Below are 14,858 nucleotides of genomic sequence, written 5' to 3' on the forward strand. Positions count from 1 at the left end.
GGTTGCCAACCCTCCAAGATTGGCCTGGAGTCTCCTGGAATTAAAAGTCAATCTCCAGGTCACAGCTCTGTGCAACGCTGGAGAAAAAAGTCACAGGGACACTAAAATGGATTGGCTTTTTAAAAATTTTTTTTGAACAGATATAAAAACATTGAAAATGGGGAGAGGATAAGCAGGCAAACTAACGGTCAAGCATCGTCCAATTAGATAATGAGGCTTTTTGCTAACGGTCAAGCATCATCCAATTAGATAATGAGGCTTTTTGCTTTCCGATTGGTGTAGGAAGGCCATGCATCACAAGGATGGAGTGTTGGCCAACCAATGGCTGGAGGGTGTGGGACAAGTCATGTGATGAAACCTCCAGGATTGCACTTAATCGGAGTTGGCAAGCCTACTTATAGCCTGGAGCTATGGATAGTGATAGCAGAGGTAGAGAATCAGAGAACCCTACAGTGCAGAAGGAGGCCATTCGGTCCATTGAGCTTGCACTGACAACAACTCCAGGTCCTATCACAGTAACCCCACATATTTACCCTCCTTAGACCACCTGACACTAAGGAGCAATTTAACACGGCCAACCCAACCTAACCAGCACATCTTTGGAGTGTGAGGGGAAACTGGAGCACCCAGAGGAAACCCACATAGACCGGGAAGAGCACATAGACAGTGACCCAAGTCCGGGAATTGAACCCAGATCCCTGGCACTGTAAGACAGCAGTGCTAATCACTGTGCCACCATGCACCATGCCCCATTAGGAGTGTTTATTAACTCATGTCTCCTCCCACATGCCCAGTGTCCCAGCTGTCATGTGTTCAAACACCTATCTCCAGTCTCCCTGAATACAAATGATGACATTAATGACATCATTGACCAGAGATTAACATCTCCTGCTCCCATCGCGAGACATCGCTGTGTTGGAGAGATTTGCAGGTTGATATTCAATCTGTCTGATCGCGTTGTGAATGAACCTTCCTGAGGCATCAAGTCCTGGGGTGGGACTCGAACCCAGAGCTTCTCGCTCAGAGATGAGGGCAGTACCCACTGCGCCACGAGACGTCCAGTCCTGAGCAAGTGTACAGGCTTTAGATTAGTGATTACAATGGAGTGGATTATTGTTTTCAATCTGGGCTCTGCAATCCTGGGGAGCAAAGGATGTCCGCCTTATATAAATTTTGCACGTGGAAATTGATGGGGACAACTGTCTAGAATATTCCAGAATGAGTGGGAAATCTGCTCTTTCGCACCATTACCCAGACAGCAACTTTTACAGATGCACCATAGAATGCATTCCTTCTGGATGTATCACAGCTCGGTATGGGCTCCTGGTCTACCCAAGACCACAAGAAACCACAAAAGGTCATGAATGTAGCCCAATCCATCACACAAACCAGCCTCCCATCCATTGACTCTGTCTGTACTTCTCGCTGCCTTGGCAAAGCAGACAGCATAATTAAGGATTCCCACGCACCCCGGACATTCCCTCTTCCACCTTCTTCCATCGGAAAAAAGATACAAAAGTCTGAGCTCACATAACCAACCAACTCAAGAACAGCTTCTTCCCTGCTGCTGTCAGACTTGTGAATGGACCTACCTCACATTAAGTTGATCTTTCTCTAACCCTAGCTATGACTGTAGCACTACATTCTGCACCCTCTCCTTTCCTGCTCTGTGAACGGTATGCTTTGTCCGTAAAGTACGTAAGAAACAATATTTTTCACTGTATACTAATAGATGTGACAATAACAAATCCAATCAAATCAAATCAAAAAGAAGGCAAAATGTGACTCTGCTTTCTCCGTACCCTTCTGAAATAAACCATTCCGTGACCTCTACCTGTGCTGTATCGCTGCTTCCTAATCTCCATTTCTGAGCCTGAGTCTGAGCCTGCTAAGCAAAATGATGTTTTAAACTCTCTTTGGGCCGCGCACTGATTGTTTGCACTTTTACGAGATGAAATTCCCATTAAATCAACTCACATAATGAGATCTGTCAGCTCCCAGGCTCGGGTGCTAGGCAACGACATGGAAACGGAGCCTTTTACCTTCTGTGGTGGGGGGGGGGGGCGGAGGGGGATGGACTGCCGCTGAGGGGAGCAGCGCTGAGGGGACGGAGAGAGAAGGAAATGCGTGCGGCGCGTTTGACTTTGTGAGGTCTGGTTCAAGGTCGGCCTCAGCTGGCCAAGGACCCGGAGGCAGGAGAGTCCTCGACAGGGGACAATTCATGTCTGAAGGGCCCCTACTTTCACATGCACAGTGTCTCACGATGACTCATGTCACTGGGGAGATTGTACTTGCTGTGAATTAGAAACCAGCTCAGAGTCCAAAAGACACAGTCATTACACATTGCTGACGTGAGTCAGACAGCAGCACTAAGGGGACTTGATAGTTTGAGTTGTAAGGAGAGGTTGGATAGACTGGGACCTTTTTCCCTGGAGCGCAGGGGTTTGAGGGGTGATCTTATTGAGGTCTTTAAAATAATGAGGGGCACAGATCAGCTAGATAGTCAATATCTTTTCCCAATTCAGGGGAGTCTAAAACTAGAGAGCATAGATTTAAGGTGGGAGGGGAGAGATACAAAAGGATCCAGAGGGGCAATTTTTTTGCACAGAGGGTGGTGAGTGTCTGGAACAAGCTGCCAGAGGTGGTGGTAGAGGTGGGTACAATTTTGTCTTTTAAAAAGCATTTAGACAGTGACATGGGTAAGATGGGTATAGAGGGATATGGGCTAAATGTGGATAATTGGGACCAGAGTAGTAGTTAAAGAAAAGGGGCAGCATGGACAAGTTGGGCCAAAAGGCCTGTTTCCGTGCTGTAAACCTCTGTGACTCTATGACAACAACAAATGAGGATTTACCCAGCGCCTTTCACTTCGTAAAGCCTGTAAGGTGGAGGCAGGTTCAATCGAGGCGCTCAAGAAGGCGTTAGATGATTATCTGAATCGAAATAACGTGCGGGGGTACGGGGGAAAGGCAGGAGAGTGACACCAAGTCGTAATGCTCGTTTGGAGAGCTGGTGCAGGCATGCTGGTCAAACGGCCGCCTTCTGCACCGTAACTGTTCTGTGATACTCACAGCAATGTTTTGGAGATTGTTCATTAATTCCTGGAGGTTCTGGGACTATCCCAGAGGGTTGGTAATATGAGGTGTCAGGTGTGGTACACTGAGGCATGACGGAGTGCTTAAGATCATGAGGGATCCTGACAGAGTCAATAAAGACAAAATGCCCCCACTTGTTGAAGCTGGATATAATAACTCCGGGAGCTGGCTATAAAGGACAGGCATTTAATTGCACAAAATGAAACAAAGGAAAAACTACAAGCCTGTGGTGAACACAAACAGATTCCAACCGGGACAATACAACAATGGACCCACTCATGGGCCTGCTTTATACAGGGCTCGATGTACAAGCTCCACCTGGTGAGTTAACAAGAGCTTACTGGTGCGAGGGCTTTGCAAAAGAAGCAATGGCGACACGAGGGAAATGTTTTGTGTGGCGTGTGGTTGTAATCTGGAATGTACTGCCTGACAGTGTGGTGGAGACTGATCAATCAGGTCTTTCTGAGAATACTGGATACGCACCCAAAGAGAAAAAGAAATAAGGGCAGGGGAAAAGGTGGGGGAGTGGGACTACACAAGTTGTTCTTATAGAGAACCAACGCGCACACAATGGGCCGAATGGCCTCCTTCTACGCTGTAACCATTCTATTATATTAAAGTTTGTTGTCTCTCCGTTTTGCCTTTGCTTCTTGCATGGAAAGTAAGCAAGGTTTAGGATGTAAATGCAGTGAAATACAACAAGCTGCAACCAATGCACGGGCCACAGGAGATGGCCAGAGGTGGCAGTTATCTTTTTACCTTCTTTTTGTTCATCTTCACTTCTCCTTATCTCGTTTTCCTCTTCTTGTTTGCCTTCACAGTTGCCCTGCAATGGAATATGTGAATGGAATTATATGCGTCAACTCCAAGCCAGCCTAACCTACAGTTACGATATAGAGGGCTTCCGCTGCAGCTATGAATTCTGGGATAGCCTTCCTCCATTGAATCTTTGGGCTAGAAATTGGATAAGGTCCATTCGTGGGCACTGGGGTTTGTAATGCACAAATATCTCATGCCCAGTCGAGGCAATACGCAAGCTTGATGCTGCCTGCTCCTCACCATGACTGCGGCATGCCGCTCAGCATGTAATGTTGGGCTGGCTGGGTCTACGTGCATTTGTCCACACTTAAAGGCAACCTGTACCTTATAAACAGAAGGTGCATTCAGGCTGCCAGAGGTGATAGAACTGCTTCAATCCAGAGCTGTTTCGCGGAAGAACTTAGAGTAATGGGTCAAAGAGAGGGAGAGAGAGGGAGAGCTCCAAACTTCATAGAATCATAGAATCCCTACTGTATAGAAAGAGGCCATTTGGCCTATCAAGTCTACATTGACAGCAATCCCACCCAGGCTCTATCCCCATAACCCCATACATTTACCCTGCTAATCCCCCTGACACTAAGGGACAATTTAATATGGCCAATCCACCCAACCAGCACATCTTTGGAGTGTGGGAGGAAACCGGAGCACCTGGAGGAAACCCACACAGACACAGGGAGAATGTGCAAACTCCCCACACACAGTCACCCAAACTGGGGATCGAACACGGGTCCCTGGTGCTGTGAGGCAGCAGTGTTAACCCACTGTGCTGCCCCGTCACCCTTCTCTGATGTGATGCTCCATCTCAGTTGCCTGGTGGAACAGAAAACCCCCAAAGCTCCCTCGTAAGTTGGTCCCTTTAAATTATTGCAGTCCTGCGGCCATACAAAATAATTTAAAGGAGCCACGCATTTAACCAAATCGCCTGCACAACCCCAAAACATTCTGTACCGTATGTTGGTGCTGGAGGCCTAAGTCCATGAGGTGGAAAGAAGGAGAGGGAGATTGTGCATGGAGAGATCCAGGAGGCCCTTCAGGCACAGACGGCGAGGAGAATGCAAGCCCCTGGCCATGGAGATCAACTTGATGATTACTGTCCTGTGGTCCTTGCTGCAGTGTCGCAAGAAATTCAATGACCTCCCGTGACCTCACAGGCCGAAGGGCCTGTTTCCCGGGCTGTTTCTGTTCTTCATTGTGTCAGTCCCTCACTCATCGCGCCAGCAGGCCCCGCACGCTGCTCAAAGCACCACATCCCATCGCTCAGCCTTGAGCGATCAGGACTCACTCTGAACATTGGTGTGTTCCAGCTCACTCTCACACTGCTGCCAGCCTCACAGCCACAGCTCACATCCTCCACACACACTATTCAGCTGTGAAAGGAACATCGCCAGGCACATTGCAACGCACTCACTGACACCCTTCCTTCTCTCTTGGCAGGACAGGACGGCGAAGGTGTAGCAGCAGGGGGCTGGTGGGGAACAGAAAGGCTTGTAAACTCCTCAAGACCAACCAGGGCTGAGACCCTGGACCTGACTTTGATGAGAATACTCGGGGTATTTTCTTACCCACCTTCTCAAATCTCACTTTGTCCTCATCCCACTGTCTAGTGTGAAGCACAAGCAACAGACGGAATAAGCATGGACCTGCTCATTATCACTCAAGTCCTCCCCTCTCCGTCTCCCCAGATCTCAACTGCTGCATTTTTATTTTCAGATGCCCATTACCCGCTCACCCCCTGCAGCCTTTCCCTGAGCGGTACACGCCAGAGCCGAGAACTGGTGAAGCTGCGCCAACATTAGATCCGAAACTTGCGGGTATTTAAGGGGGAGGTTTCGGGGCAGGACCAGCACGCGGTGACTCGTAGGGTACAAGTGGGCTGCAGCGCATGGCGGGGGGAGTAAGGATGCGAGCACGTCAAAGAACAAAGAACAAAATCAGCCTGGGCAACGAGCCCACGCTGCCATCTCAACACCACCTCCCTGCCCATGACCCCTATCAAGAGGGCAAGACTTCGGACATGGTCTGCTGCGGAGGGCTCAGAGGAAGACTTTGAGGGAGGGAAAAGGTTGGCGCGTACGGCACTGCCCGCTGCATCGGCAGACCCGTCACTGAGCCTGTTATCATCGCCATGGGGAAGCCTGCCCCCAACTTCACACATCACCTCACCAGAGCTTGGAGCCCACCCTTTCCCGCGTGGAAGCCATGATCGGCTCCACTTTTAGACTTGTAGAATTATCCATTTCAAGAGGACACAGCCACTGGGATTTCGTTCAAGCAGCGGGCATCTCGTCTCACCCCACCTTCACCACCCCTAACCCCTGTCTCCCCAACTGCTGGGGCAGCAGCGGGGGCTCCCTGGCACCCGAGAGGGGAAGGGCGGTAAGTTGGAGGGGGGGGGGGGGGGGGGTCACGTCAGAGGCCAAGGGTAGAATTTGACTTTCTTTTCTGCCCTCTTGTTGTGCTCAAGGGAGGACAACCTTCTCAAATGCCTCAGTGGAACTGAATCCCCTCATCCCTTTTCCTTGTATAACTCATTCCCGGATGAAGGGTAAAATGACGTAAATTCCCAGAGTCGGGCCTACTGGGGAATGTTTCCCATCGCGCTCCCCTAAACGCTCCATCAACTGAGGACAAAAATTCATCAAGACGTGAATTCCCGCAACCTTCTCCCAGCGGGAAAAGCTCCACACTGGGAGATCAAATTGAGGAAGAATAGTCCCATCTGGGATTAAGCCCCCGGAGTACAAACATGGCGTCCAACGGCTCAGTCACTGTTCTCTGTTTTGTATTTCCAGGTGGGCCTGTCGGCAGGAGTCATCCTCTTCCTCGTCGGCCTAGCAACGGTCACTACGGGTTACCTGGTGCCCCCGAAGATCGAAGGAATCGGAGAGGCTGATTTTCTGGTGGTGGACAGGCGCGCCATCGAGTACAACGAGGCCCTGGAAGTCAGCAAGCTGGTGGGTGCCGTCCTCTTCAGCGTGGGAGGGACGGCCATTGCAGCGTGCATTCTGGTCCTGACCCTCTCCAGGCACCGACCCAGGGATGAGGAGAGACAGTTTTCGCCAATCCTGAAGGAGGGGCCGCTCGAATCAAAGCATAAAATGGTTCTAAAGACTGGGTCACCGGGGGATAGTCAAATCCCCATCAGTTTGTCAAGAGTACAAAGTATCCAACCCAAAACGGGAACCTGAGGACCCATATCCAAGCCCTTATGGAACAGGTCTTCTCTGTAACATCAAATCCAACGTGAAGTCCTAATCCAATTCCATAGATTGGCTTTAAGACAGGATCCTTTGTTAACATGAAGAGTTTCCTGGCTAAATTGAATATTTATCCCTCACCTCTTTGCAAGCCCCAAACTAAACATAGAAATAGAAACATAGAAACAGGAGTAGGCCATTTGGCCCTTCGAGCCTGCTCTGCCATTCATTATAATCATGGCTGATCATCAAATTCAATGTCATGATCCCTCCTTCCCCCCCCCGTATCCCTTGATCGCTTTAGCCCCAAGAGCTATATCTAATTTCTTCTTGTCTACGTCCAATCCAGATATGTTCCAATTTAACACCTAACGAGGCTGCCGTGAGGTATTTTATGGCCTCTTGTACATTCCTGATTTAATTACTGGCAGCCATGGCTTCACCCAGCTGTGCCCTAAATTCTGGGCATCTCTCCCAAAACCATTCTTCTGCTTCTCCTTTAAGACACTCCCTAAGATCTACATCTTTGGCCAACGTTCTTGATCTCTACCCAGCCTTATCCGGCTTCTTGTTAAATTTTGCTTCATTCATGCTCTATAAAGAACCTTGAGATGTTTTGCCATGTCAAAGGCACTAAACAAGTAGAACTTTGTATCGTTGCAGTGACTTTTCTCTAGCTCCCCGATGTAGACATTCGATAAAGGGGGATGTCTTTGATTAGAAGACTAGCCTGATGATGTGATGAGTTGTGACATCGCCAAGTGTCCTATGAGTGCCTGCCCTGTTTATGAATCAGTTAAGCATGACAACATCCTCTTTAACAAACCTCCACCCTCTTTAATTGCCAGCTAAAGTTCTAACCATGTGGTAATCCAGGAGACATACAAGGGAGCCAAACCCTTTGATAACTCAATTGGATTATGAAACAAAAGAAGCCTTATAATCGACGATCCAACTTTTGCTGGGGAACTTTGATTGTTTATTCCACTGCAAGTTTCTTTCCCCCGAGCTATGAAGGGCACGTGAAGCCACGGTAATGGTGGCATGCAATGATAATGCGATGCTACACTGTAACCGTGCAGCCTATGCCTCTAACAGCCCTCTCAGTATCTGGAGTGAATTGTCCAAAAAAGGAATTGGAACCAGGCTCACTGGTCATTTTCTAAAGGTGTTTCCGTTCCTCGGGATGGGGGGGGTTGGTGGGGGATCTAAAACCAAGGGGGCATGAGTATCATGGAGTCACAAATAAATCCAATTCTGGAGGAATTTCTTTCCCCAGGGGATGGTTAGTGTGTGAAAGGCTGAGGGTGAATGGCCTCCGGTTTAAAGGGAATTCAGATAAGCAGAAGAAATAGAAAGGAGCATCAAGATAGGATTGAGTCATAGAACCCTACAGTACAGAAAGAGGCCCTTCGGCCCATCGAGTCTGCAGCGAACCACAATCCCGCCCAGGCCCTATCCCCATATCCCTACATATTATACCCACTAATCCCTCTAACCTACACATCCCTAAGGGGCAATTTCTTAGCACGGCCAATCAGCCTAACCCGCACATCTTTGGACTGTGGGAGGAAACAGGAGCACCCGGAGGAAACCCACACAGACACGAGGAGAATGTGCAAACTCCACACAGGCAGTAACCCGAGCCGGGAATCGAACCCAGGACCCTGGGGCTGTGAAGCAGCAGTGCTAACCCACTGTGCCACCGTGCCACCCCAGATTAGATGCAGAGATTTGGGAAGAGGCTTGCACGGAGTATGAGCACCAGCTGAGACCAGGAAGGCCAAAGGGTTGCACATTCTACCCAATTCTGTGGATGGAATGTTTTGGCCATTTCCACCAGTGGGATTTTCTGTTCCCATCAATAGCATGCACCACTCCCACCCCCCCCCACCTCCTCCCCCCTCCTCCCCCACCAGGCCGTGGGTTCTCTGGCAAGGGATGGTTCGAACAATGGACAACCCCATTTACAGTAGTGGGACTGGAAGATCCCTCTGCTGGCCAATAGCAGGCCATCTCTGCCGCAAAATACTCCACGGGGTTGGGGGGGTGGGGGGGTGAGGTGGGGGGAGCCTGGGTGGGGGAGGGGAGGTGGGGGGGTTGGGGTGGGGGAGAGTGCAGAGAGGAGGGAGCGTTGGGGGGGGGTGCAGAAAATCCCACCCAATGTCAAGTAAAATTCTATCCCTGTTTGAAAAGGAGAAATTGGCAGGACAATGGGGGAAAGAGCTTGTGGGGGTGGCAGGAGGAGGGAGGAATCTAAACGGATGACTCACAGCTCCAGGGGACCCAGTTTCGATTCCCGGCTTGGGTCACTGCCTGTGCGGAGTCTGCAAGTTCTCCCCGTGTCTGGGTGGGTTTCCTCCGGGTGCTCCGGTTTCCTCCTGCAGTCCGAAAGACGTGCTGGTTGGGTGCGTTGGCCGTGCTAAATTCTCCCTCCGTGTACCCGAACAGGTGCCAGTGTGTGGCGACTAGGGGACTTTCACAGTAACTTCATTGCAGTGTTAATGTAAATAAGATGAGCGGGTCAGGTTGATTAGCCATGCAAAATTCTCCCTGAGTGCACTGGGATGCATAGGTTAGGGGGATTGGCAGGGTAAACGTGTGGGATAGGACCTGGGGTGGGATTGTTGTCGGTGCAGACTCGATGGGCTGAATGGTCTCCTTCTGCACTGTAGGGATTCTATGATTCTACTTGTGACAGGAATAAATAGACTTTAAGACACTTCATCATTCGATTGAACGATTCTGCGATCAATCCAAACAACCTTGAATTCCTGACATTTTTATAACTAATGAAGGAAAACATTCGAATGTTTGATTTTTTTATTAAGTGCGGTTTCGTGTTCCTGTGCTTTCCTTTCTCCCAGCAGTGACCTGGATCTTTAATTCCTGGGAGCTCCAGGACATTGTGGGAGAGTTGGCAGCCCGAGTTAGCTCAATCCCATTGTGTATCCCATTTCCCCAGACCCTGGACATTTCAGGGCTGCCTTGAATCCAACAAATGTTTTGGAGGCTGGAAGCTACCCTGGATTCTGACCACTGCAGTGCGTCTGATCATAGCAGCCCTCTTGAAGTTTCACCCCTCCTTTGACCTGTTCCAATAAGGGCGGTAGATTCTCAGATACACCTGAAACCACATTTCCCAATGGGTGATATATTAAAGCAACCCAATCATGGGCAGATGCTACCTTCATTCGGAAATTATTCTTGCCCATAACTTCATGAAAATGAACATAAAATGAAAATAAATGTATTGTTGCCGACACAGATGTTCTGTGTGTTTACTGAGATGTCTCTGTCTCTCTCTTCATCCGCCATTCAAAGATCTTTTTACCACTTACTCTTTATTTCATTTCCTCCAGTGCTGCTCATAAAAGATGTATCTGTACTTGAGTAAACCCCTCCTCGGTCACACCCTCAGACCTCTCTGCTGTTGTAGAGGCAGAGAACAATACAGCACGGAAACAGGCCCTTCGGCCCAACTGGCCAACCATGGTGCTCTCCCAGCTAATCCCAATTGCCCACGTTTGGCCCATATCCCTCTCATCCTTTCCCACCCATGTACTTCTCCAAATGCTTTTTAAATGTTGCTATTGTACCTGCCTCCACCACTTTCTCTGACAGTTCTTTCCATTCACACACCACCCTCCTTGTGAAGAAGTTGCCCCTCAGGTCCCTTTTAAATCTCTCCCCTCTCACCTTAAACCAACTCCCGCTGATTTCCAATGCCCCCATCCCCGGGTGGGAAAAAAAAACTGCGGGAATCTTAGCGGGCAGGGAGCGGACCATTCAAAGATCCGTTGGCCTCGGGCGGGATTTTACAGGATTCGGGATGAGCAGGTCTGGAAAATTCCGCCCTAAGTGTGTTCATCCTATCAATGGCCCTCATGATTTTATGCATCTCAATAAGGTCACCCTTCGTTCTCCTACATTTCAAGGAATAAAATCCTTGCCTGGCCAACCTCTCCCTATAAGTCAGGCCCACTAGTCCTGGCAACATCCTCAAGAACATAAGAAATAGGAGCAGGAGTCGGCCATCTAGCCCTTCGAGCCTGCCCCGCCATTCAATAAGATCATGGCTGATCTGAAGTGGACCAGTTCCACCTTCCCGCTTTCTCCCCATAACCCTTAATTCCCTTGTCTATCAGAAACCTATCTACCCGTGACTTAAATATATTCAGCGAGGCAGCCTCCACCACTTCAACGGGCAGAGAATTCCAGAGATTCACCACCCTTTGAGTGAAGAAGTTCCTCCTCAACTCCGATCTAAACTGCCCGCACCTCTTATTTTGAGGCTGTGCCCTCTAGTTCTGTTTTCCTTTCTAAGCGGAATCTTCTTTGCAATGTCTCCAGTTTATCAACGCCTTTCCTATGACAGGGCAACCGAAACTGTCCATGATACTGTGTAAGTGAGTAGGATTGATTTTGCATCCGTAATACGTATTACACAACTATCCTCCACTTACTGCATGTTACTCGGGAAATAATCCTGGAAATTGTCCCCTGCTGCCACAGCCCCTCCCCCCAAGCTCCTTTTCCAGGGAAAATTAAATTCTAACATGGGGAACAACATGGGGAGGGTGGTTCGTGTCAGGCAATGAGCTGGCAGGATGAGATAATCATGATGTGGAGATGCCGGTGTTGGACTGGGGTAAACACAGTGAGAAGTCTTACAACACCAGGTTAAAGTCCAACAGGTTTATTTGGTAGCACAAACTACTAGCTTTCGGAGCGCTGCTCCTTCGCCAGGTGAGTGGGGGTTCTGTTCACAAACAGGGCGTATAAAGACACAAACTCAATTTACAAAATAATGATTGGAATGCGAGTCTTTAAAGGTAATCAAATCTTAAAGGTACAGAGAATGTGAGTGGAGAGAGCGTTAAGCACAGGTTAAAGGGATGTGTATTGTCTCCAGACAGGACAGTTGGTGAGATTTTGCAAGTCGAGGCAAGTCATGGGGGTTACAGATAGTGTGACATGAACCCCAGATCCTGGTTGAGACCATCCTCATGTGTGCGGAACTTGGCTATCAGTTTCTGCTCAGCGACTCTGCGCTGTCGTGTGTTGTGAAGGCCGCCTTGGAGAACGCTTACCTGAAGATCAGAGGCCGAATGCCCCTGACCGCTGAAGTGTCCCCCAACAGGAAGAGAACACTCTTGCCTGGTGATTGTCGAGAGGTGTTCATTTATCCGTTGCCATAGTGTCTGCATGGTCTCCCCAGTGATGGGATAATACAGCAAATGGAGTCTACCTCCAGGTAAGTTGGAAGGAATATTGGCATGGATTCGTATACATATCAACGGGATGCGTGACATAAGGACTCTCTCCAGGGCCCCTGGGGGGGGTGGGAGGGGAGAAGGACAGCTTACACACTACTCAGTTGTTGCTGAATCTTACAAATGTATTCTCAGCCCCCTCTATGCAGTCTGATGTGCTGACAGTGTAGCCATAATAATGCAGCGAGATAACAGACATTGACTGCCCATCTGCAATGGAAACTATTCATAATCTGAGGAGTCAAGTCTTGTCTTGCTCAGAAAGGATAGTAGGACTAGGGGGCACAGCCTCAAGATAAAGGGGGAGGCGGTTTAGAACGGAGTTGAGGAGGAACTTCTTCACTCAAAGGGTGGTGAATCTCTGGAATTCTCTGCCCGTTGAAGTGGTGGAGGCTGCCTCGCTAAATATTTTTAAGACGCGGGTTGATGGGTTTTTGATAAGAGAGGGGATTAAGGGTTATGGGGAGAGGGCGGGAATGTGGAACTGAGACACGACAGATCTGCCATGATCTTATTGAATGGTGGGGCAGGCTCGAGGGGCTAGATGGCCTACTCCTGCTCCTATTTCTTACGTTCTTATGTTCTTGACAATATAGTGAAAAAGGTTTAACCAAATTTGAATCATTGATTCCAATTCCACCAGCCCCTCCCAGTCACCCCCCCCCCAGGGAGGGTAGGGAGGTCGGAACACTGTGACAGAAGCTGGAAAATTGATATCCCGCCAGTATACACATCCGCCTGCAGCCGATCGCCATTCCCTGTAGAAGCTGGCGTGAAATGTTTTGAATCGCACTAACCTGTTAAAATCCCCACAGTGCAGAAGGAGGCCATTCAGCCCATCAAACCTGCACCGACCATAATTTCACCCAAACCCTATCCCCTTAACCCCATGTATTTATCCTGCTAAACCCCCTTGACGGGAAGGGGAAATTTAGCCTGGTCAATACATCGAACCTGCACATCTTTGGAGTCTGAGAGGAAACCGGAGCACCCAGAGGAAACCCGGGCAGACACGGGGAGAACGTGCAGACTCCACACAGACAGTCACCCAGGCCAGGAATTCAACAGGGCGGCACCGCGGTTAGCACAGCTGCCTCACAGCGCCAGGGACCCGGGTTCGATTCCTGGCTCGGGTCACTGTTTTTGTGGAACCTGCGAGTTCTCCCCGCATCCGCGTGGATTTCCTCTGGGTGCTCCCGTTTCCTCCCACAATCCAAAAATGTGCAGGTTAGCTTGATTCGCCATACTAAATTGCCCCATAGTGTTGGGGGTGGTGGTGAGCAGGGTAAGTACGTGAGGATAGGGCCTGGGTGGGATTGTTGCCGGTTCGGGCTTGATGGACCGAATGGCCTCCTGCACTGTAGGGATTCCATTCTATGATGCTATGAAGCCGGGTGCCTGGGGCTGCGAGGCAGTAGCGCCGACCACTGTGCAGGCTCTGTGCCATTGAACATGCCCGGACAGACGTGACACCTACGCATCATATTCACCCGCAAGAAAGCTTGGGCAAGTGGCAGAGTTCGGAAGGGAAGGTGGAGGCATCCAGCGACCAAGCCCCCGGGCAGCACGGGCAGCGGTGAGGTGGGTGCAGCACCTACAACATGGACCTTCTCACTCCTGGACCATCAAGGAGAGAAATCTTCACCTTCTAGAGCGGGCAAGATGATATCCAGGTGCCTTTGCAATATGCCACCCAGGAATGATGGCAGAACGCACACCATCCAGCTCACCCCGGCTCTTAAAATAGCAGGGAACACTGTAGGCTGCATAATTAAATAGGCTGGCATCGTTAACTTGTGGCACAAAATTCCATTAGCCTCTGCAACGGGAAATACGTTCCCCAACTCCCCTCCGCCTCCCCCCACACCACCGTGGGACTTGGTGCTGGAATGGGAAGCTCCACCCGTTGTGCTCCCCTTCCCGCAGGCACTCTGTATAACCTCATTCCGAATTTACTTCTCAGAGGCTCCCTGCAACGCACGCTGCAATAATCTTGCTTTGCCAATCGGTGGTGGTGTCGTGCAATTGTTGCCGGGCTGACGCTGCCTGATCCATGTTATCCAGTTGCTTCACCAGTCCAGCGTTTGAACTCTCACAGCGCTTGGGGAGTGCGGGAGGATAGCGTCCCTGCAGAGTAAGTGTACAAGGCTGAGGAGTGAAGGTGAAGATTATCTGGGATCGGGTGAGGAATCAGTGCAAAGGGGCTGCGTTTTCAAACGCAGTAAGAAGTCTGACAACACCCGGTTTAAGTCCAACCAATTTACTGGATAGTAAACTCACTATTAAATAAATCGGTTGGACTTAAACCGGGTGTTGTCAGACTTCTTACTGTGTTTACCCCAGTCCAACGCCGGCATCTCCACATCGTTTACAAGTGCGTCCATCTGAAGATGATAAAAAATGTACAATGCAAGGGTAACACAGGCTCTCTATCACACACTGGGCAGTACCAGGGTAACACGCTTGTCTCT

General features: G+C 49.7%; 1 protein-coding gene across 3 annotated transcripts in view; it reads left to right on the forward strand.

Annotated features, from left to right (window-relative positions):
- LOC145353611 (neurensin-1-like) overlaps positions 1 to 7,388 on the forward strand; it is a 30,210-nt gene extending 22,822 nt beyond the window's left edge. For all 3 annotated transcript variants that reach the window (XM_080204375.1, XM_080204374.1, XM_080204376.1), the window contains one exon: positions 6,707 to 7,388. In XM_080204375.1, the coding sequence (XP_080060501.1) occupies positions 6,707 to 7,102 (396 nt within the window). In that variant the 3' untranslated portion in view covers positions 7,103 to 7,388. The remainder of the gene's footprint in view (positions 1 to 6,706) is intronic.
- Positions 7,389 to 14,858: the final 7,470 nt, after the last annotated feature.

The sequence above is a fragment of the Carcharhinus amblyrhynchos genome, chromosome 16, assembly GCF_965287045.1.
Source record: "Carcharhinus amblyrhynchos chromosome 16, sCarAmb.v2.hapA, whole genome shotgun sequence".
Classification (NCBI taxonomy): Eukaryota; Metazoa; Chordata; class Chondrichthyes; order Carcharhiniformes; family Carcharhinidae; genus Carcharhinus; species Carcharhinus amblyrhynchos.